We start from the raw sequence: 25644 nt of genomic DNA on the forward strand, positions 1-25644 counted from the left end.
TTCCCACAATCGACTCCAAGATTTCTCCCGTGCATCCCCCATACTCTGGAACTCGCTACCCCAACACATCAGACTCTCACCTACAGTGGAATCCTACAAAAGAAACCTGAAAACCCACCTCTTCAGACAAGCCTACAACCAATGACCCTGCTGCCTCTATACCGCCATGACCAACCCAACCCGCACCTACTGTGTCCTTCTCCCATACCATGTAGATTGTAAGCCCTCACGGGCAGGGCCCTCTCTCCTTCTGTACCAGTTTGTAACTCATCTTGTTTATGATTAGTACAATTGTCTGTTATGTATGTGCACCGCTTATCATATGTACAGCGCTATGGAATGAATGGCGCTTAAATAATTAATAATAATAAAAAATAATAATACTGGGGTTCTGTTATCATATCTGTGTTTTTTTAAATACAATTTAGATTTAAATCATTCTGTTATTTTATATTTGATGTTTTTAACAATACTTTTCACACAACTGTGCAGAAATCAATAATACAAGTGACCATAACAAACTTTGTAATATATCTTATCAGAGAGAAATGTCTATATCTCCTGTTATCAGCTGTTTACCTCTCCCATTTCTGAAGAGATTGACCTCCTAACACAGAGTCTGTGTCCCGCAAGGGGTGGCCCCGTCCAGAACCTTGCCCTGATCTGGGATCCCTATAAGGCCCTACCGGAAAGGGACCCAGAGGCTATGGGAAAGTGACCCGATCAGGTGCTGGTACAAGGGTATGTTCTTACTTGGCCATGATACGTTCATATGTCCCTAAGGGGACACAGACTCTGTGTTAGGAGGTCACTAGGGTTATAGTAGGTCAAGTAGGGGACAATAGGGTGAGTTTCTCCTCTTTGAGGCCTCCCCTCCCTGATGACCATTTATTTTATCTTGACGAGGCTACAGTAAAACCAGGTACCGAACCCAAAATCTGAATTACGATCCTCATCATTAACTGTGAACAGTCTCGACTGGCTACCGAACCTGGTAAGTCTATTCCTTTATTTCTCTAAGACTCACTACTAGACCCAAAGAGAGTCCTTGTGACTTGGGCATAAGGATCTGAACCTGTTGATTTTTTAGTTGTTTATGGTTTGGGGTCCTGTGAATTGTGTCTCCCCCCCACCTGTTTTGTGTTTGTGTACTTTTGTCTGTAGGGGCATGTTCTCCGACTTTTGGATCTTTTATCCAGTGGTATTAAAAGCTAAGTTTTAAATACGTTACTGTTCCTCCATTGATTCTCTCCCATTTCTCCCTTGCTAAATGCTTTTCTCTTTGAAAATTCTCTTGAAGCCATCTAGAACAGAGCAGCTCACTGAAGGATCAGATTACACATATCTATACAAGTCTAGGGAGAGTGTACAGGAACTCAGAGACAGGCACAGCAAGAGAGACTGCTTAGACACTTTCTTTCTCAGCCAAAGTGCTAAATTCACATCCATGTAGGTCAGTACCTCTCTGTAATATCTTCTAAGATCTTAGGGCTGCTTCTGGGTGAGTGTGAGAAAGTTAGGATCCATGTTGTCTGCATAGTGATACAATTATGTCACAAGGGCCGGCAATCCCCTTTTATACAGGTTTGATTTAAGAGTATTAACAGACGTGATTTGACTTTTCTGATCCATGTAGTTGTGGAGTGCGCTAGGCTCACTGGTAGTACCCACATAATCCTTGATATAATATGTCAAATTTTGCTTACTACCTTAAGCCCTAAGTATTACAGTAGAATCATAAGTGGTGATGCTAAAGATACATTGATTTTAATTATAGTAAAAATAACACACCCATTATATTAAGTCTATATTTATGTGTGCAGTTTCATAAGACCGTTTACAGTATGTGAAACTAATTTATACCCTGGTTGCCTTTTCCCCAACCATCAAAGCTATTTTATGCTCTAACCAACAGGTTACTAAGAGATGCTTCACAATGCACTTGCTTGGATACAATCTTATTTTGCAGACTAGAGTATGTGATTTCATGTAAATTCTTAATCTGGACAATAAGCAAGTAAAATGAATATTAAAATGAATGTTTGCACTTATTTGTGCATTCATTTTGATTATTGTTCTATATAAACTATAAATTAATGGGTTGGTTTGTCCAAAACATTTAGCTTTACAACCCCTTTAGGGCATATAGACATCACAGAGGGTTGCCCCATGAGACCCTTCTATGAGCCAACAAACCATAAACAACAAGCAGCTCATTTAAACCCATTTCATTGGCCACTTGTAAGAATACATTTTCACTGTAGTGGTCAGTGCAATGGGAATGAGCAGCTGGTGGCGTAAAGAGTTCAGCTCATTGCTGTAGGTCTCAAATCAACCATTTCAAGACTGGGCCATTTTCAGCCCTTCCTTACCATACATATTTTCTTTTTTTTTTTATTAGTACTCGCGACTTTTAAAAGCCATAACTTTCTTTCATTTGGATTATGTAAATAATATTGTGCCTTTTTATCTGTAGTACAGTACAGTTTTTTTTTTATCCCCAGGAAAACATAAAAAATTGAAAAAATTATATATATGTCTATGTCAATAGCACAACGTGCAATTTTTAAATTGTGTCTCCTTTCCATAAAGGACATATTGATTAGTGTTGAGCGGCATGTCCCATATTCGAATTCGCGAAATTTCGCGAATATTCGAAACAATATTCGTAAAATATTCGCGAATATTCGAATTCGTTATTATTTCGCATATGCGATAATTCGAATTTTCGCATCGCATAATACATATTATGAGATGCAAAATTCGCATGTGCGCTAATGAAATCGCCTTACGAAGATTCGCAACTCAATTCAATCACTAATGTAAGAATGCAAAGCCCTTTGCCTCTGTTCTGGGACAAGTGCTGATATTCGCCTGTGCGCTAATAAAATCGCCTTACAAAGATTCGCGCCTCAATCACTTTCTAGGCAATGTGAGTAAGATCTGAGCTTTTGGACTTTTGTGAATCAATCGAGATACAGTGGGGGGTGATGACTGTAGTTGACAGAGTACAGATCAATGTAATCTGTAAGGTGGAAACTAAAATAAAAAATACGAATATTCGTAAATCGAATTTTACGAAGTTCGAAGTATTCGCGAATATGGTGCTATACTATATGAATGCACAGGCCTTTGCCTCTCTGTTCTGGGGACAAGTGTAGATATTCGCATGTGCGCTAATAAAATCGCCTTACGAAGATTCGCAACTCAATTCAATCACTAATGTATGAATCATACATTAGTGATTGAATTGAGTTGCGAATCTTCGTAAGGCGATTTTATTAGCGCACATGCGAATATCTACACTTGTCCCCAGAACAGAGAGGCAAAGGCCTGTGCATGTGCTTTCATATAGTATAGCACCATATTCGCGAATACTTCGAACTTCGTAAAATTCAATTTACGAATATTCGTATTTTTTATTTTAGTTTCCACCTTACAGATTACATTGATTTGTACTCTGTCAACTACTGTCATCACCCCCCACTGTTTCTCGATTGATTCCCAAAAGTCCAAAAGCTCAGATCTTACTCACATTGCCTAGAAAGTGATTGAGGCGCGAATCTTTGTAAGGCGATTTTATTAGCGCACAGGCGAATATCTACACTTGTCCCCAGAACAGAGGCAAAGGCCTGTGCATTCATATAGTATAGCACCATATTCGCGAATACTTCGAACTTCGTAAAATTCGATTTACGAATATTCGTATTTTTTATTTTAGTTTCCACCTTACAGATTACATTGATCTGTACTCTGTCAACTACTGTCATCACCCCCCACTGTATCTCGATTGATTCCCAAAAGTCCAAAAGCTCAGATCTTACTCACAGTGCCTAGAAAGTGATTGAGGCGCGAATCTTTGTAAGGCGATTTTATTAGCGCACAGGCGAATATCGGCACTTGTCCCAGAACAGAGGCAAAGGGCTTTGCATTCATACAGTATGAATGCAAAGCCCTTTGCCTCTGTTCTGGGACAAGTGCCGATATTCGCCTGTGCGCTAATAAAATCGCCTTACAAAGATTTGCGCCTCAATCACTTTCTAGGCAATGTGAGTAAGATCTGAGCTTTTGGACTTTTGGGAATCAATCGAGATACAGTGGGGGGTGATGACAGTAGTTGACAGAGTACAGATCAATGTCATCTGTAAGGTGGAAAGTAAAATAAAAAATACGAATATTCGTAAATCGAATTTTACGAAGTTCTACGTATTCGCGAATATGGTGCTATACTATATGAATGCACAGGCCTTTGCCTCTCTGTTCTGGGGACAAGTGTAGATTTTCGCATTTGCGTTAATAAAATCGCCTCACGAAGATTCGCAGCTCAATTCAATCACTAATGTAAGAATGCAAAGCCCTTTGCCTCTGTTCTGGGACAAGTGCCGATATTCGCCTGTGCGCTAATAAAATCGCCTTACAAAGATTCGCGCCTCAATCACTTTCTAGGCAATGTGAGTAAGATCTGAGCTTTTGGACTTTTGGGAATCAATCGAGATACAGTGGGGGGTGATGACAGTAGTTGACAGAGTACAGATCAATGTCATCTGTAAGGTGGAAAGTAAAATAAAAAATACGAATATTCGTAAATCGAATTTTACGAAGTTCTACGTATTCGCGAATATGGTGCTATACTATATGAATGCACAGGCCTTTGCCTCTCTGTTCTGGGGACAAGTGTAGATTTTCGCATTTGCGTTAATAAAATCGCCTCACGAAGATTCGCAGCTCAATTCAATCACTAATGTAAGAATGCAAAGCCCTTTGCCTCTGTTCTGGGACAAGTGCCGATATTCGCCTGTGCGCTAATAAAATCGCCTTACAAAGATTCGCGCCTCAATCACTTTCTAGGCAATGTGAGTAAGATCTGAGCTTTTGGACTTTTGGGAATCAATCGAGATACAGTGGGGGGTGATGACAGTAGTTGACAGAGTACAGATCAATGTCATCTGTAAGGTGGAAAGTAAAATAAAAAAATACGAATATTCGTAAATCGAATTTTACGAAGTTCTACGTATTCGCGAATATGGTGCTATACTATATGAATGCACAGGCCTTTGCCTCTCTGTTCTGGGGACAAGTGTAGATTTTCGCATTTGCGTTAATAAAATCGCCTCACGAAGATTCGCAGCTCAATTCAATCACTAATGTAAGAATGCAAAGCCCTTTGCCTCTGTTCTGGGACAAGTGTAGATATTCGCATGTGCGCTAATAAAATAGCCTTACGAATATTCGCGCCTCAATCACTTTCTAGGCAATGTGAGTAAGATCTGAGCTTTTGGACTTTTGGGAATCAATCGAGATACAGTGGGGGGTGATGACAGTAGTTGACAGAGTACAGATCAATGTCATCTGTAAGGTGGAAAGTAAAATAAAAAATACGAATATTCGTAAATCGAATTTTACGAAGTTCTACGTATTCGCGAATATGGTGCTATACTATATGAATGCACAGGCCTTTGCCTCTCTGTTCTGGGGACAAGTGTAGATATTCGCATTTGCGTTAATAAAATCGCCTCACGAAGATTCGCAGCTCAATTCAATCACTAATGTAAGAATGCAAAGCCCTGTGCCTCTGTTCTGGGACAAGTGTAGATATTCGCATGTGCGCTAATAAAATCGCCTTACGAAGATTCGCAACTCAATTCACTAATGTATGAATGCAAAGCCCTTTGCCTCTGTTCTGGGACGTGCCGATATTCGCATGTGCGCTAATAAAATCGCCTTACGAAGATTCGCGCCTCAATCACTTTCTAGGCAATGTGAGTAAGATCTGAGCTGTTGGACCTTTGGGAAACAATCAATTATATGTGTACTGTAATTTTGTGGAAAAAAAAAACAAAAAAAAAACGAATATTCGTTTTTACGAATATATAGCACTATATTCGAAATATTCGCGAAATCGCGAAGTTGCGATCTTCGCGAAAAAAAATCGCTTTTCGAATATTCGCGCTCAACACTAATATTGATATATGGGCATAAAGGTTATGATTGGGGTGGGGCTATCAGCTGCGATGTGTTGTGGCATTTTTATTTTTATTTTACACTTTGTACTCCATAAAGTCATATAGGACCTTTTGAGGACATTTAACATTACAATATTCTGGCACGTCATATCCAGGGAGAAAAAACAGCTCACCTTGTCGCTGGCTGTGACGCTGTCATCTGCGATTGGACTGCGCTACAGCCAGGGAGAAGGGGATGCTCATTGATTAAACCAAATGCTTCTTCCTGTACCGATGGTCTAAATTAACATATCAGGCGCCAAACACAGCAGTGGACACAGCGGTGGTACGCAGGGTTATTTTAGAAAAAAAAAGTGCTTGAATCTGTATGGGCCGCCCTATTTGGTAAGCATACTAGTTTGCAACACATAATCCCATGAAAGGTCCTCTTTAACCACTTCAGCCCCGCTAGGTGAAACCCCCTTCATGACCAGAGCACTTTTTACACTTCGGCACTACACTACTTTCACCGTTTATCGCTCGGTCATGCAACTTACCACCCAAATGAATTTTACCTCCTTTTCTTCTCACTAATGGAGCTTTCATTTGGTGGTATTTTATTGCTGCTGACATTTTTACTTTTTTTGTTATTAATCAAAATGTAACGATTTTTTTGCAAAAAAATGACATTTTTCACTTTCAGCTGTAAAATTTTGCAAAAAAAACGACATCCATATATAAATTTTTCGCCAAATTTATTGTTCTACATGTCTTTGATAAAAAAAAAATGTTTGGGCAAAAAAAAAAAATGGTTTGGGTAAAAGTTATAGCATTTACAAACTATGGTACAAAAATGTGAATTTCCGCTTTTTGAAACAGCTCTGACTTTCTGAGCACCTGTCATGATTCCTGAGGTTCTACAATGCCCAAACAGTAGAAAACCCCCACAAATGACCCCATTTCGGAAAGTAGACACCCTAAGGTATTCGCTGATGGGCATAGTGAGTTCATAGAACTTTTTATTTTTTGTCACAAGTTAGCGGAAAATGATGATGATTTTATTATTATTTTTTTTTCTTACAAAGTCTCATATTCCACTAACTTGCGACAAAAAATAAAAAATTCTAGGAACTCGCCATGCCCCTCACGGAATACCTTGGGGTGTCTTCTTTCCAAAATGGGGTCACTTGTGGCGTAGTTATACTGCCCTGGCAATTTAGGGGCCCAAATGTGTGAGAAGAACTTTGCAATCAAAATGTGTAAAAAATGACCGGTGAAATCCAAAAGGTGCACTTTGGAATATGTGCCCCTTTGCCCACCTTGGCAGCAAAAAAGTGTCACACATCTGGTATCGCCGTACTCAGGAGAAGTTGGGGAATGTGTTTTGGGGTGTCATTTTACATATACCCATGCTGGGTGAGAAAAATATCTTGGTCAAATGCCAACTTTGTATAAAAAAATGGGAAAAGTTGTCTTTTGCCAAGATATTTCTCTCATCCAGCATGGGTATATGTAAAATGACACCCCAAAACACATTCCCCAACTTCTCCTGAGTACGGCGATACCAGATGTGTCACACTTTTTTGCTGCCAAGGTGGGCAAAGGGGCACATATTCCAAAGTGCACCTTTCAGATTTCGCAGGCCATTTTTTACACATTTTGATTGCAAGGTACTTCTCACACATTTGGGCCCCTAAATTGCCAGGGCAGTATAACTACGCCACAAGTGACCCCATTTTGGAAAGAAGACACCCCAAGGTATTCCGTGAGGGGCATGGCGAGTTCCTAGAATCTTTTATTTTTTGTCGCAAGTTAGTGGAATATGAGACTTTGTAAGGAAAAAAGAAATAAAAAAGAAAAATCATCATTTTCCGCTAACTTGTGACAAAAAATAAAAAATTCTAGGAACTCGCCGTGCCCCTCACGGAATACCTTGGCGTGTCTTCTTTCCAAAATGGGGTCACTTGTGGCGTAGTTATACTGCCCTGGCAATTTAGGGGCCCAAATGTGTAAGAAGTACCTTGCAATCAAAATCTGTAAAAAATGGCCGGTGAAATCCGAAAGGTGCACTTTGGAATATGTGCCCCTTTGCCCACCTTGGCTGCAAAAAAGTGTCACACATCTGGTATTGCCGTACTCAGGAGAAGTTGGGGAATGTGTTTTGGGGTGTCATTTTACATATACCCATGCTGGGTGAGAGAAATATCTTGGCAAAAGACAACTTTTCCTATTTTTTTATACAAAGTTGGCATTTGACCAAGATATTTTTCTCACCCAGCATGGGTATATGTAAAATGACACCCCAAAACACATTCCCCAACTTCTCCTGAGTACGGAGATACCAGATGTGTGACACTTTTTTGCAGCCTAGATGCGCAAAGGGGCCCAAATTCCTTTTAGGAGGGCATTTTTAGACATTTGGATCCCAGACTTCTTCTCACACTTTCTGGCCCCTAAAAAGCCAGGGCAGTATAAATACCCCACATGTGACCCCACTTTGGAAAGAAGACACCCCAAGGTATTCAATGAGGGGCCTGGCGAGTTCCTAGAAATTTTTTATTTTTTGCATAAGTTAGCGAAAATTGATTTTTTTGGTTTTTTTCTCACAAAGTCTCACTTTCCGCTAACTTAGGACAAAAATTTCAATCTTTCATGGACTCAATATGCCCCTCAGCGAATACCTTGGGGTGTCTTCTTTCCGAAATGGGGTCACATGTGGGGTATTTATACTGCCCTGGCTTTTTAGGGGCCCTAAAGCGTGAGAAGAAGTCTGGAATATAAATGTCTAAAAATGTTTACGCATTTGGATTCCGTGAGGGGTATGGTGAGTTCATGGGAGATTTTATTTTTTGACACAAGTTAGTAGAATATGAGACTTAGTAAGAAAAAACAAAAACAAACAAAAAATTTCCGCTAACTTGTGCCAAAAAAAATGTCTGAATGGAGCCTTACAGGGGGGGGGTGATCAATGACAGGGGGGGTGATCAATGACGGGGGGGTGATCAATGACAGGGGGGGTGATCAATGACAGGGGGGTGATCAATGACAGGGGGGTGATCAATGACAGGGGGGTGATCACCCATATAGACTCCCGGATCACCCCCCTGTCATTAATCACCCCCCTGGTAAGGCTCCATTCAGACGTCCGTATAATTTTTACGGATCCATGGATCGGATCCGCAAAACACATGCGGACGTCTGAATGGAGCCTTACAGGGGGGTTATCAATGACAGGGGGTGATCAGGGTGATCACCCCCCTGTCACTGATCACCCCCCCTGTAAGGCTCCATTCAGACATCCGCATGATTTTTTACGGATCCATGGATACATGGATCGGATCCACAAAACACATGCGGACGTCTGAATGGAGCCTTACAGGGGGGTTATCAATGACAGGGGGTGATCAGGGTGATCACCCCCCTGTCACTGATCACCCCCCCTGTAAGGCTCCATTCAGACATCCGCATGATTTTTACGGATCCATGGATACATGGATCGGATCCACAAAACACATGCGGACGTCTGAATGGAGCCTTACAGGGGGGTGATCAATGACAGGGGGGTGATCAGGGAGTGTATATGGGTGATCACCCGCCTGTCATTGATCACCCCCTGTAAGGCTCCATTCAGACGTCCGCATGTGTTTTGCGGATCCGATCCATGGATCCGTAAAAATCATGCGGACGTCTGAATGGAGCCTTACAGGGGGGTGATCAATGACAGGGGGGTGATCAATGACAGGGGGGTGATCAATGACAGGGGGTGATCAGGGAGTGTATATGGGTGATCACCCGCCTGTCATTGATCACCCCCCTGTAAGGCTCCATTTAGACGTCCGTATGCGTTTTGCGGATCCGATCCATGTATCCGTGGATCCGTAAAAATCATACGGACGTCTGAACGGAGCCTGACAGGGGGGTGATCAATGACAGGGCGGTGATCAATGACAGGGGGATGATCAGGGAGTTTATATGGGGTGATCATGGGTGATCAGGGGTTTATAAGGGGTTAATAAGTGACGGGCGGGGGGGGTGTAGTGTAGTGTAGTGTGGTGTTTGGTGCGACTGTACTGACCTACCTGAGTCTTCTGGTGGTCGATCCTAACAAAAGGGACCACCAGAGGACCAGGTAGGAGGTATATTAGACGCTGTTATGAAAACAGCGTCTAATATACCTGTTAGGGGTTAAAAAATTCGGATCTCCAGCCTGCCAGCGAGCGATCGCCGCTGGCAGGCTGGAGATCCACTCGCTTACCTTCCGTTCCTGTGAGCGCGCGCACCTGTGTGCGCGCTTTCACAGGAAATCCTGGCCCTCGCGAGATGACGCGTATATGCGTGACTCTGCGCAGGGCTGCCACCTCCGGACCGCACATCTGCGTTAGGCGGTCCGGAGGTGGTTAAAGTCTATATGGGTCCATTCACACGTCCGTGGTGTGTTGCAGACCCACAAATTGCGGATCCGCAACACACCCGGCTGGCACCCCCTATAGAAATGCCTATTCTCGTCCGCATCTGCGGACAAGAATAGGACACGTTCTATCTTTTGCGGAGCTGCGGACAGGAAGTTCGGGGCCGCGCTCCGCAAATGCGGAAGCGGAGAGCAAATATTGTGCTCTCCGCTTCACGTCCGGGCCCAAAGAGAATAAATGGGTGCGCACCCATTCTGCAAAATTGCGGAATGGGTGCGGACCCTTTTGCGGACGTGTGAATGGATCCTAAGTTTGTGAAAATCATGGACACAAGACGGATGCCATCTGTGTTTAGTCAATGGGTTTCACAGACCACTGGTGAGAAGATGCGCTGAAAATATACAGTAGATGACAAATGGAGAGCCAAAGAATGGACACACGGACCAAACGCAGATTATTCATATACTGTACATCTTCACAAATAGCCATGAAGACTTCTGTCAGCCGCTTCTCATCTCAGTTTGCCACACAGATATCTTAGGTTCCTCACTTTTCTATCATACTCCTCCTCCTCCTGGTGCCCCAAAATAATTATCCTGTGGTTACTCCTAGTGTTGATCGCGTGCCAAACTGCTCAGGTGTTCGGGTGCTCGGGTCGAACACCTCGGGATGCTTGGGTGCTCTACCGAGCACCTAAGCACAATGGAAGTCATTGGGAGAACCCAACCATTAAACCAGACACCCCCTGCTCTGAAGAGGGAAGGGTGTCTGGTTCCCATTAAAAGGTCAGAAATTGATGGAAACACCACCGAAATGGTTCGGGAACAGCATGGGGAGGATGTCTGGATGCATCTTGGACTCCCAGGTCGCTGCTGGGAACGATGTTGTCCGAGTAGTATGCCACTTTTACAGACTGACAATAATGCGCACAAAACCGAAGATAAAATAGATTTTAGAGGAAAAATTGTTAGGAAACATTCTTTTCTGTATATTTACTTGTATATAAAGTGCAAGTGCTGCCAAAAATTACAAGGAAGATGCACTCCGATACAACCTGTATATCACATAATGGAGGGCCTCATTCACATTGTGGTACAATTGTTTAGCTAGTGGGACTCTTACACTCCTAAAGCCTATGCACTAAATGAAAGGGCTTCAAAAAATTACAAAGAACCGACACTCCAATACACCCTTTATTACAAATAAAGGAGGGAATCATACACCCATGAAAAATTATGATTAATGGCCTGCTGGTGACCCTCAGAAACATTAGGAGCAAGGGCCTGCTGGTGACCCTCTAAAACATTACTGGTGAGGGCCTGCTGCTGAGATGACCATCTAAAACATTAGGGGTGGGAGTCTGCTGCAGAGCTGACTCTAATAAACATTAGGGGCAAGTGCCTGCTGCTGATCTGAGCATCGAAGAAAATTATGGGTGAGTGCCTGCTGCTTAGCTAACCATTGAAAAAAATTATGGGTGAGGGCCTGCTGGTGAGCTGACCCTGTAAAACATTATGGTTGAGAACCTGCTGGTGAGCTTACCATCAAAAACATTATATGCGAGGGCCTGCTGGTAATCTGGCCCTCTAAAAGAATGTAAGTGAGGCCTGCTGGTGAGCTGACCCTGCGAAACATTATAGTTGAGGGCCTGCTGGTAAGCTGACCCTCTAAAAGATTGTAGGTGAGGGCCTGCTGTTGAGCTGACCCTGTAAAACATTATGGTTGAGAGCCTGCTGGTGAGCTTACCCTCAAAAACATTATATGCAAGGGCCTGCTGGTGAGCTGACCCTCTAAAACATGAAATGTGAGGGCCTGCTGGTGAGCTGACCCTCTAAAATATTGTAGGTGAGGGCCTGCTGGTGAGCTGATCCTCTAAAAGATTGTAGGTGAGGGCCTGCTGGTGAGCTGACCCTGTAAAACATTATAGTTGAGGGCCTGCTGGTGAGCTGAGCCTCTAAAAGATTGTAGGTGAGGGCCTGCTGGTGAGCTGACCCTCTAAAACATTACATGTAAGGGCCTGTAAGTGAGCTGACCCTCTAAAACATTGTAGATGAGGGCCTGTTGGTGAGATGACCCTGTAAAACATTATGGTTGAGGGCCTGCTGGTGAGCTGTCCCTCTAAAACATTACATGCAAGGGCCTGCCAGTAAGCTGACCCTATCAAAAATTGTAGATGAGGGCCTGCTGATGATCTGACCCACTAAAACATTGTAGATGAGGGCCTGCTGGCGAGCTGACCCTGTAAAACATTATATGCGAGGGCCTGCTGGTAAGCTGGCCCTCTAAAAGAATGTAAGTGAGGCCTGCTGGTGAGCTGACCCTCTAAAAGATTGTAGGTGAGGGCCTGCTGGTGAGCTGACCCTGTAAAATATTATGGTTGAGAGCCTGCTGGTGAGCTTACCCTCAAAAACATTATATGCGAGGGCCTGCTGGTTAGCTGACCCTCTAAAAGATTGTAGGTGAGGGCCTGCTGGTGAACTAACCCTGTAAAACATTATGGTTGAGGGCCTGCTGGTGAACTGACCCTAAAAAACATTATATGCGAGGGCCTGCAGGTGAGCTAACCCTCTAAAACATTGTAGGTGAGGGCCTGCTGGTGAGCTGACCCTCTAAAATATTGTAGGTGAGGGCCTGCTGGCAAGCTGACCCTCTAAAAGATTGTAGGTGAGGGCCTGCCGGTGAGCTGACCCTCAAAAACATTATATGTGAGGGCCTGCTGGTGAACTGACCCTCTAAAGATTGTAGGCACGGGCCTGCTGGTGAGCTGACTCTCTAAAACATTACATACCGGAGCCTGCAGGTGACGTGACCCTCTAAAAGATTGTAGGCGAGTGCCTGCTGGTGAGCTGACCCTCTAAAACATTACATGCAAGGGTCTGCAGGTTTGATAACTCTCTAAAATATTGTAGTTGAAAGCCTGCTGGTGAGCTGACCCTCTAAAACATGAAATGTGAGGGCCTGCTGGTGAGCTGACCCTCTAAAATATTGTAGGTGAGGGCCTGCGGGTGAGCTGATCCTCTAAAAGATTGTAGGTGAGGGCCTGCTGGTAAGCTGACCCTGTAAAACAATATAGTTTAGGGCCTGCTGGTGAGCTGACCCTCTAAAAGATTGTAGGTGAGGGCCTGCTGGTGAGCTGACCCTCTAAAACATTACATGTAAGGGCCTGCAAGTGAGCTGACCCTCTAAAACATTGTAGATGAGGGCCTGTTGGTGAGATGACCCTGTAAAACATTATGGTTGAGGGCCTGCTGGTGAGCTGTCCCTCTAAAACATTACATGCAAGGGCCTGCCAGTGAGCTGACCCTCCCAAAAATTGTAGATGAGGGCCTGCTGATGATTTGACCCACTAAAACATTGTAGATGAGGGCCTGCTGGCGAGCTGACCCTCTAAAACATTATATGCGATAGCCTGCAGATGAGCTGACCCAATAAAAGATTGTAGGTGAGGGCCTGCTGGTGAGCTGACTCTCTAAATCAATATATGTGAGTGCCTGCAGGAGAGCTGACCCCCTAAAAGATTGTAGGTGAGGGCCTGCTGGTGAGCTGACCCTCTAGAACATTACATGTGAGGGCCAGGAAAGGCAAAAACTCACTAAAAAAAAGTGGCCTAAACGGGTGGAAATGCTCCAAACCCAGACACTGTGGCATGTCTATAATCAGGGGAGCAATTCCTCCGCATGTGGTCCGCAGACAAAAAAAATGCGTACAATGGAGGATGCTGGGGCGGACCGCATGCACCACAAGGACATCTTACACAAAATGATACATTGTGCAGATGAAAATATATATATATACACACAAATCACTGCAGAAATTGCACCAAAATGATACGCAACTGTTAAAAGCTGAGAACTTTGCCAATATCTTCCAGTCAGGAACATATCGGAGCCCCTCATGCACCACGTCACGGTGTCTTAGCACGCATGGGGTCCTACCACTAAAACGCATGTGGTGTGTGAACAGGGTCTGAACAATGCTAGAAATTAACTCACATCCAGGCTCTCACATGCCTCCATAGTGATATCACCAATGCATTGTGATATTAAACTCCATGGAAACTACCCTCTGTAGTGGAGGCAACCGTCTCCTGCTTCTCCTCCTCCTCATCATCGTCCAATTTGCGCTGAGAAGACGAACTAAGGGTGGTCTGGCTATCACCCTGTGTAATGTCTTCCCCCATTTCCACCTCTTCCACATGCAAAGTGTCAGCCTTAATTGTGAGCAGCAAGCATTTGAGTAGACACAGAAGTGGGATGGTGACGCTGATAATAGCGTTATCGCTGCTCACTCTCTGTGTTGATTCCTCAAAGTTGCGTAAAACCTCACAGAGGTCAGACATCCATGCCCACTCCTCGCTTGTGAAGAGCGGAAGCTGACTGGAAAGGCGACGACCATGTTGCAGCTGGTATTCCACTACTGCCCTCTGCTGCTCACAAAGCCTGGCCAACATGTGGAACGTGGAGTTCCAGCGTGTGTCCACTTCGGACAACAGTCAGTGAGCTGGCAATTGTAAGCACTGCTGCAGCGTTGCCAGACCGGCGGAAGCTGTCGAGGACTTGCGGAAATAGGCACACACGCGGCACACCTTCATCAGTAGCTCAGGCAAATTGGGGTAGGTTTTGAGAAACCACTGAACCACTAAGTTGAAGATGTGGGCTAGGCATGGGATGTGTGTGAGTTTTCCGAGCTCGAAAGCCGCCACAAAGTTACAGCCATTATCATACACAACCATGCCTGGTTCTAAGTTGAGTGGCGAGAGCCACAGCTCAGTCTGGTCTTTTATCCCCTGCCAAAGCTCTGCGGCGGTGTGCTGTTTGTCACCTAAGCAGATCAGCTTAAGCACGGCCTGTTGACGATTCCCCACTGCAGTGCTACACTGCCTCCAGCTACCGACTGATGGCTGACTGGTGCTGCAAGAGGATAATTCTGAGGTGGAAGTGGAGGAGGAGGAGGAGAAGTAGGTGGTGGCGGAAACCCTGATGGAATAAGGGCCCGCAATCCTTGGCATCGGTAGCACCTGTGCCATCCCAGGGTACAACTTGCTCCTGGCCTCCACAACATTTACCCAGTGTGCCGTCAGGGAAATGTAGCGTCTCTGGCCGAAATCACTTGTCCATGTGTCAGTGGTTAATTAGACCTTCCCAGTAACTGCATTGGTCAGGGCACGGGTGATGTTATGAGACACATTCTGGTGTAAGGGGGGCATGGCACACCATAAAAAATAGTGGCGGCTGGGGACTGCGTATCGAGGGACGGCCGCCGACATCAGGCTGCGGAAAGCCTCAGTGTCCTCAAGCCTAAATGGCAACATTTCAAGGGCCTGTAATCTGAGTGGGTGGGTGGCTGGGTATTTGCGCTTGCGTTCGAATGCCTGGGGTAAGAATATTTGTATGCTGCGCTGGGACATGGAAGTGGATGTGGTCGCTTATGGTGCTTGCGAAGGTCAAGGTGCAGGGCAAGAGGCATCCGGTCCTGCGCCTTCGACAGCGGATTTGCCAGCACATAACACAGGGGAAGAAGAGGCAGTGGTGTGAACCGCAGACACAGATTGTGGACCCAGGCATTTAGGCCACCTATTACGGTGCTTTGATGCCATGTGGCGGATCATGCTGGTGGTGGTGAGGTTGCTAGTGTTCACACCCCTGCCCATTTTGTATGGCACAGGTTGAAAATTACAATTCTTTTGTCATCCTCACTTTCCTCAAAAAAGCGCCAGACTGCGGAACACCTACACCTTGGCGAGGGAGATTTCCGCAAGGGTGTGCTTCGGGGAACAGTTGTGGGCCTGTTTGGTGTGGGCCACCTTCTCCCTCTTGCCACCCCACTGCCTCTTCCAGCCTGTTGCAGTGCTGGGAATCCCTCTCCCTCTGTACTGCTGCCCTTGCTCGGCTTGCCACCTTTCTAGGTTGGGTCAGTTACTTCATTGTCCACCACTTCCTCTTGCACTTCCTCACTCTGCTCATCCTCCTGACTTGTTGACCTAACAACAACAACCTCAGTTATTGACAACTGTGTCTCATCCTCATCATCAACCTCTTGAGACACTAATTGCGGTTGACTTATTGGCAACTGTGTCTCATCATCCTTATCCACCTCGTGAAACACTAATTGCCGTTCCCGACCGTCATCTTCTTGTGACTGTGGATGCTCAAGAGTTTGGGAATGAGGGCACAAGATCTCATGTCCCTCTACAAGCTGGCTTGTCGAGAGGCCCAAATGAAGAAATGGCGCTGAAAAGAGCTCCTCGGAATATCTGAGTGTGGGATCACTTGTTTAGCAAGACTCTCCATGGTTGGAGGAAGGAGGATCAGGGTGAGAATTGTGTTCACCAGACTCTTGGCTACTGAGACTGGACTTGGTGGAAGACAGGGTGGTGCTTAACTGACTGGAAGCATTATCTGCTGCAATCCAACCGACCACCTGGTCACACTGGTCTGACTTCGAGAGCATTGTCCTGCACCACCCTGCAAACTGGGACATGCAGCTATGTATCGTGGATTATTATTTTTTGTTCTCTGGCAACAGGCACAGTTTCAACGCGCCCAGGGCCACGGCGTCTGCATGTGCCATCAGCATCACGGCCACTTTCCTGTCCCTTACTGCTCGCCTTCTTCATATTTAATGTTATATATGCTTGAAAGTATGTCACACGTACAGTAGAGTAGGATTTGTAAGTGTATGCACAAAATTAAAAAAAAAAGGTATTTGGGATGTGGAAATGTCACACAAGAGATATACCGCAGATAATGTCGCTGATGTCAGCAGCGGCAAATAAAAAATTACAGGGAATGTCACAGGTATTTGGGATGTGGAAAGGTTACACAGGAGAAATGCCGCAGATAATGTCGCTAATGTCAGCAGCAGCTAATATAAAATTACAGGAAATGTCACAGGTATTTGGGATGTGGAAATGTTACACAGGAGATATATCACAGATAATGTCAATGCTATCACCAGCGGCTAATATAAAATTGCAGGGAATGTCACAGGTATTTGGGATGTGGAAACGTTACACACAAGAAATGCCGCAGATAATGTCGCCGATGTCAGCAGCGGCTAATATAAAATTACAGGGAATGTCACAGGTATTTGGGATGTGGAAACGTTACACAGGAGATGTACCACAGGTAATGTCACTGTCCGCAGCGGACACAGTCTACGGAAAAAGTACACTGGATGTCAATGATATTCTTTGGATATGCACACGTTACACAGGAGATGTAGCGCAGCTAATGTCACTGTCCGCAGCAGACACCGTCTATGGAAAAAGTACACTGGATGTCACTGATATTTTTGGGATGCGCACATGTTACACAGGAGATATAGCGCAGATAATGTCGCTGTCTGCAGCGGCCTAACTATTGTACGCTATTTAACGCAGGATGCACTAAAAATAGATATTGCTGCCATACACAATAGTCCTTAAGAGGACTTTTGGGTCTGTAAAGTTTTAGCAATTTAGCGCAGGTTGCGCAAAAAATATATATTGCTGCTGCCACACACAACAATAGTCCTTAAAAGGACTTTTGGGCCACTGACAAGTTTTTCAACTTACAAAAAAAAATGTCACTCCCTACAATATCTTTCTTCAGCACAGCTCTCCCTGACTAACACTGAACCAAACACGTGTCATCGGGTGCTATATAGCACCAGATGATGCGTTCTGGCCAGCCAATCACTGTAATGCCAGTAACTGACATGGCTACTGTTTTACAGAGAATGGCAGTACTTACCTGCACGTTTATTGGCTGCGTAGCAGCTAACAAACGTGCGGGGAGGAGACTCGAGCACATGCGGTATTCGGCTGGTGCACATGCTCGATCAACACTAGTTACCCCCAATTCTGTGCTTGCTGTGTTCCCCAACTTACCCAAAATACTATACTTACGAAATTACAGAGCCATACAGATAGTTCCCAAAGTGCTCCCAAAAGTCCCAATAGTAATGTTCTCTCCTAGAGCATCCCTATTAGTAATCTTCCAGCAGTTATAATGACCCTATAGTCCCCCAGTAGCTATAATGCCCCCTCTAATGCCTCTTACAGTGCCCCAGTAGGTATAATAGCCTTGTGTAGTGTCCCAGTAATTTGTATGTCTCCTTAGTTTCCCCAGTAGTTACAATTGGAGTCGGGAAGGAATTTTTTATTCCCCCTAAAGTGAGGAAAATTGGCTTCTACCTCACAGTTTTTTTTTTGCCTTCCTCTGGATCAACTTGCAGGATGACAGGCCGAACTAGATGGACAAATGTCTTTTTTCGGCCTTATGTACTATGTTACTATGTTACAATGTCATATGTAATGCCCCTAGTTATTATAATGTGCTTATTATGCCCCTTTAACTATAATGCCCCATATAGTGCCCCCAGTAGTTATCATTTCCCATATACTGACCCAATAGTTATAATGCCCCCTCTAGTACCTCCAGTAGTGATAATGTTCCCTTGTTGTGCCCTAATTAGTTATAATGCCCCCTGCCATGCCTCCAACACCTATAATGCCCTGTGTAGGGCCCTCAGTAGTTATAATGCCCCGTATGGTGCTCCCAGTAAGTATATTGCTCCATATGATGCCCCAGTACTTTCTAGTAGTACCCTCTGTTGTGTCTCAGTACTTCTAGTGACCCTGTTGTGCCCCCAGTACTTATAGTGCTACTCTGTAGTACCCCTATGTACTCCCTGCCTCCATCTGCGATGCATTGCCTGTGGCATAAGTTGACAGCTTCTCAGCTCAGGTGGCTGCTATTATGTCATTGCTTCACGACCACCTGTGCCGTCTTCCAGCCTCATAGGCTTCAGTGGCCTATGACAGCGAATGGTGGGACAGAGAGACACTGGCTCCTGTGTCCCCCGCAGTAATTCCACTTTATTGTTGTCCTCAGGTCTAGCATGTCCCCTCATTTTTTTTGTTTTTTAATTCCTTCTGCACTCCTCCCATTCAACCTATGTGTTTTTAGTTAGCAGGAGAGACCACATGGAAAGGTGAGGTTTGGAGATTTGTCCTGGTTGTGTGGTGCTGTATAGTGGATGTTTCTCCTGTTGCACTGTGCCTCTGGGCTGGTGGGGCCCAGTGCTGTGGGGGTTTAGCCTGACAGCAGGGGCTCTGTTGGGTTTTTGGGTCTCATCAACCTACAGGTGCTTTGTTGCAGTAGTGGTTGCCATGTGGCACTGCGCCAAATTAACATATACAAAGTGTCTCAATGGAGATGTTTCTAACTTATGCTGAGCTGCAATAAATCAATGCATGCCATGTGGATGTTGATCCATGTGTTTTTCTCCACAGCCTCAAATAATATATTACATTACATATACACCTGTTAACTGTATAAATAGCTGAGATTCTTTCTTCATTTGGTGAATGTGAAAGCCAGAAGCTATGACTCTGCGCAGACAAGTTCCAGACATAAACATTTTCTTTATTAAAAATATAATGATTTTAACAAACAAAAACATTCTCACCATTAACATGGCATCCAATGGAAGCCCCTGTACTGGCAATAGAATTATATAATGTGTTATCCTGTAGGCACACTCACTGTGTTAAGACTTTACAGTTCCCACAAGTCCAGTATTACATTATTGGACAGGACGGCGATCACGCTACTATGTTTTCTTCGCTTTACAGGACCGCTGGTGGACAAGGAGTCTGTCTGGCAGGAAGGTGCGTCCACAAATATCACATGGAACCAGCTGGCTCTTGGCACTCTGCCAGGCTGCCTCATTTATAGCAACAAGATCATAGGAACCTTTGGCTGGAAAAAAAAGACAGAATATCACTTTTCATTTTGGTTAGGCAAAGTAGAAAAACATTTTCAGGAAATACCTGTAGACTTAGTATTACCTAAAACCCAGTCATCCTGATTGTACATGATGTTCTGCTTATTGTCCCATGAGTGCACTGAGAAAAGTTATACACAGGTCATTATGTCTGACCGAACATTGCACCAGAATTAGCTTTGTGTTGGTAACTTGATTATATGGATTCATTTTGTGGTATCAGGTCTACAAAGGTCCCTTCATACAGGCCGACTTTGCAGGCAATTATTAAGAACAAACTGTTTGTTCCTGATAATTGACTGCTGGTCAGTGGAGGGGAGTACAGTGTTCATTTTAGGACACTGTAGGGGAGAGCTGCACTTACGTGCAGCAATCAAATCCTCTGTTTTGGGGTTGGGCGATCCTGAATGAAAAATTATTTTTCCTGGGCAGCAGATCCTTGTTTAATGTGCTGTTCAAAAATGATGATTTTGATGTCCACATCAGTGATGGTTTCATCTGATGACAGTGCTTTTACTAATGTATTGGGTGATCACTGGTAACTTTTAGAGATGAGCAAAGTATTAAAAAATTTGATTCAGCTGTTTCGACGAATTTTACAAAACAATTTGATGAGTGGCGAATTACTTCATCACAAAGCGCATTTCTTTGTAAGTAGTGGGTGCAATGATAGGGAGTGCCGATTGTGCAGCTCCCTGTCATTGCACCCCTCAGATGCTGCGTTCATAGCTAATCGTGACATCATATAATAATAATAATAAAAAATTAATAATAATAAATTAAATCATACTTACCTCATCCATTTACTCACAAACAGCCAGACGCTGTCATCTTTATTGAAGATCTAATGCGAAATCTCGCTCGGCCCATGATGACATCATCATGTCAGCTTTCATGGTGACGTCATACGCCACCGCGCACAGGATTTTGTTCAAGATAATTTATTTAAGGTAAGTATGATAATTTATTTTTTTGTAACGCCATTCATTGAAATTAGATTCGCTGCCACGAAGCACAAGGAAATTCACTCAACATTAGTAACTTTAAAAGGGGTAATTATCGGACAACCCAAGGAAAACCTCACAATATAATATTAGGGTTACATGTTTACTTTAGGCTGGGGGGAAAGTTCATAAGAGAAAGAATCCACGTATCAGCACTGCTTCTGTGCACAGGGAACAAGGGTGGGCCTCATTTATCAAAATTGTTTAACACAAAAACTAGCAACCAAACAGAGCTGCGTTCTAACTTCTTAAACTTTCTTGGAAAAATGAAACACTATGTTATAATAGTACACATTAGAGATTTGTAAAAGTACCTGTTACAAATATCATGACACAGTTTTCCTCTCACAGTGCTACTGTGTGTGAATAGCTCTACTTTACATTATAAAATCCAAATATGTACATGACATTATAATCTCCCCTGGAAGAAAGAATTGCGTATGCTGAAATCCAATATTCCCTATAGCAGGATTAATCTATATGCACAGTAGGCCTCTGCCTATAGACAGCCCTGAGAAGGCCAATAGGCCATCTGCTGAATTCAAAATATACACATAAACAAGATGTACACATATGTAAATGATAGAGATGAGCGAAGTTTTGAAAAATTTGATTTGGCAACTTCGGCGCAGTTCGGCTAGAAATGAACCTTGTTCCCCATTAATTTGCAATGATTCGCTAGAAATCAGGTATACTCAGGCCACTCTGCCTTACGGTACAGCCACACGTAGTGGCCGTGCTGCTGTGAAGAAATGCGTGGCCAATTAGCCCGCAGCTGCCTTTAATTTAATAATGAAGACCACACTGTATAGTACTTCATTGTTAATGGCCGTGCGGCACCTTTACAGAGGGGTGTTGCTGGAATGGGGTTTAGCTGGTTAGGTGGGGGCACAATATGCTAATTATTGGTGTTCTGGCCTGCAATCTTCTGCAGGTAATTTACAGTGAACACAGAATATTAATCAGCTCTGGCATACCCACTTCTCCAACCCCAGCGCTCTCCTGCCCTAGAGGTGGGAGCCCTTCTTCTGCCATCTGCTTTTCATCCTTTTCCATATCACCTAATATCGATGAGAATATGTCATCAGGAACATCCAGCTCCTCCTCTCTCTGCATCTTGCTGACTTTTCTAGGACATCGATACTTTGAAGAATGATGTGGAAGAAGTAAAGCCAGCAAAAGATGAGGATGGTCATCATTAAGACCTGACATCCCTAAGGGGTGGAAACTGGATAGTATTGGTTGGCATGCTGGCAGTGGAATAAAAAAGGCTTCCATCTTATTGGTATTGAATTACATATCTTAGTTTATGGCTGATGTAGGAATAAGTAAATCTAGGAATAAATAAATAAAACTGATGCAGAATAAGTTCCTCTGCACTCTCCCTGTGCTTATCTTCCTGGGCTTATCTCCTTTACACTTAGTTTTGCTTTGTGACTCGGATTCGTTGCAAATCAAAGTTTTCCTAAACTTCGGACCGAATTCCAATTTGAATGCTACGCTTTGCTCAACACTAGTAAATGATATTCATTTATATTGTGGGGGTCAGAGAAAGACACCCAGAGAATGGCAAATGAAAGGATGAGAAGAGTGCTAAATGCTGTGAGAAGAGTATGGCAATGTTCAAAGCAGACAAAAGTTGTGGCCTCCTTCTTTAGTATCAGAAAGCCTGTACCTACGGGCTCCTGAGATGCAAATCCAGTACTTTTGATCCTTGTTTCCCTTAACAGTAGATGTTGGGCCAACTACTTACCTAGGAAAGCCAATCATGCTAAAATAAGTAAGCTAGGCCATTGTTAATGACCGGGGGTCAGAAAAAATTTGTAACCATACTAGTAATTGTGATGTATGCAGGTCCAATAAATTTGCTCTGTTTAACCAGCTAGAGATGCTGAGGGGAATGCATTTTCTCCATAGTAATGATGTAAAGCAGACTACTCAGTATTCTGTTAAAAGAATAATGGTAGTCTAGCAGCAGTTTTACCCTTCAAAACTGCTGTCAGCACTATATAGGTCATTGGGTAGGAGTGTAAGCATACCTGGTGTAATGTAATGCAGGTTACCTGATCATGAAATCCAACTTTAAATTACCCAGGTGCTGCAAGTGCCATGGAATTAGTCCCTTTGCGTCCAGTGACCTTGGCTCTCTGGCCTTCTCCTCTACTCTGAGTAATGGTTGTAGTGTCCAATAAGGTGTATGGTAGCATTATTTCTCGGAATAAACGGGTGGGGCTGCTTGACCATCACCCTTGTTATGTTAACACTACACCCCTATCACTTATATAGTGCTGACAACAGTTTTGAGGAGTCAAAACTGCTGACAGACTCCTTTAACAGAACAATGGTGGGTAGTCTGCAATTTCCAACAGCTCTGCACTTTCTCATAATATATGCTGTGAACCTTCATTGCTAAAGGGTTAATACCAGGTTCACTGCTAAAAACTCAATGTTATGGTTCATTGCTAAAATGGTTAAAGTGGTCACTGTAATACTGAACAGGATCTATACACTATGTGACCTAAAGAGGCTATGTACAGCCTTAGTTACAGTTGCTGGGTTTAAGGGTTGGTCCCATTTTTCCCTGGCTAGCAATATGGAGTTCCTAGCAAGACAAGCTAGAGAAAATACCTATTTTGGGGTGCTCTGCCAAATGGGCCTGAAAGAACTCTTCAGAAAAACACCACTCCTGATAGTAGGAAGGTGCCACAAAAAACAACTTTGAGGAGAACTCACTCTGAGAGAAAGAAGCATTGTAATTTTGCAGATGGTTGAGGACCACGCAGGCCTCAACTTATGGTTTTGGACTTTATTGCCAGTGATCTGAATGTATGGTTTCTGGTGCTCACCACACTTCTTAGACAGACTGACCATCTGATCAAGGACCTGCAGACTGGGCACTGCAGATACATTTTGAGAATTGCACATCTGAGATTATTTGGGAAGATTGCTGTTTTTTCTACAGGAGACTTGGGGAGAATAAACATCATCATTGCCACCTTCTATATACTGGATTTTGAAAAAGACTACATTGTGAAGTACTTCAGGGCTGTCTGTGCCTGCTGCATGTATTGTATTATTACTTGTATGTATGTATTATTATTACTCCTTTCATCTATTAAATAAAGAAGAGCCTTTATTTTGCCATTATGAAGCCGCCCTGGTCTGTGGTCTCTATATATGATTATTATATTATCCTCCTCGTGCTCTCCTGCCTTGCACCCCACTGTTCATTCTGACATCAATGTTACCACCAGACAGAAGATCCTATCAATCCTGGGTGTGCCCAGAGGGGAAGAACGGTTAAACCAATTCATTCCCTGTCAATCCACAGCCCGGGGGAGAGTTGGGGTCGGATCAGCATCTGCGAGGACTATATTTATTATTTATTTGAAAGCACCATTAATTCCATGGAGCTGTACAACAAGAGAGGGTTACACATACATAATATAAAAAATACTAATACGATAAACATGAAAATATTGACAAGCTGGTACAGAGGGGGAAATGACCCTGTACGCAAGTTTTTACAATCTACAAGGGAAGGGGAAGGACAAAGTAGTTGAGGGTAAAAGTTGCTCATCTGGTTGTATGGAGGCAGTGTGCTTATTGTAGTTGGCAGGCTTTTCTGTAGAGGTGAATTTTTTGAGTGCTTCTGAAGGTTTGGATGTTGGAGGAAAGTCTGATGTGCTGGGGAAGTGAGTTCCAGAGTATGGGGGGTGCACATAGATGATTGTGTAAAAGACAAATAAGAGGAAAACAATGATGAAGGTCCTGTTAGATTACGTGTAGCAATGTATCTGGAAAGCAGACGAGAGATGTAAAGAGGGGACAGATTGTGGACAGCTTATACCATATGTTAAAACACAAATGCAATGGCATATATACTACAAAGAAAAAAATGTGTGGGGTTAGGTCAGCATAACCCTGTATGCAGGTGCACATTGCTATGGCAAAATCCACTGACCAGTTAGTCTTCCCTGGAGGCTGGTTTTAAAGTCTGTATAAAACTGAGTCTGCTTTTATGACGCCTACCAGTAGCCATTTGGCTCCAGGAGAAGTATATAGTTGGCTCAGCATGCATGTTGGTACTTGCATACCTGGATCGGATGGAAGCTGATATGGCACCGGATGGGGTTAAAAGCAGAGTGTGCCTGGCGTGCATGTTGTACCTGCGCTCCCTAGACTTTGTGTGGCTGTCATGGCCCATAACAGGTAGGAACTAGTGTTCTTGATGTGGTGAGTGGCTTATTACGCTTTGGCTTATTACGCTTTGGCCAAAATGTACACTAATGCCTCATTCAACATCCAGCATAGAGGCAGGGCAGAGTGCTGGTTGCAGAGTGCCATTGCATTTGTGTTTTTGTGTTTGTATGTGGATTTCGCCAAAGCAATATGCACCTGCATACAGGGTTGTGCTGACTGAACCCCCCACATTTTTTTATACCGTATGTTGTAGTTGTTAGTATTTTAAACTGAATTCGCTTGGCAATGGGGAGCCAGCGAAGGGATCGGCAGAGA

The 25644-nt window shown here is 43.8% G+C and overlaps 1 protein-coding gene across 2 annotated transcripts in view; it reads right to left on the minus strand.

Annotated features, from left to right (window-relative positions):
* Positions 1–19933: 19933 nt before the first annotated feature.
* Positions 19934–25644, minus strand: part of LOC122935345 (zinc finger protein 474-like) — a 45533-nt gene continuing 39822 nt past the window's right edge. For both annotated transcript variants that reach the window (XM_044291113.1, XM_044291119.1), the window contains exon 4: positions 19934–20097. In XM_044291113.1, coding sequence (XP_044147048.1) covers positions 19949–20097 — 149 coding nt within the window. In that variant the 3' untranslated portion in view covers positions 19934–19948. The remainder of the gene's footprint in view (positions 20098–25644) is intronic.

Source organism: Bufo gargarizans, chromosome 1 (genome assembly GCF_014858855.1).
Source record: "Bufo gargarizans isolate SCDJY-AF-19 chromosome 1, ASM1485885v1, whole genome shotgun sequence".
NCBI lineage: Eukaryota > Metazoa > Chordata > Amphibia > Anura > Bufonidae > Bufo > Bufo gargarizans.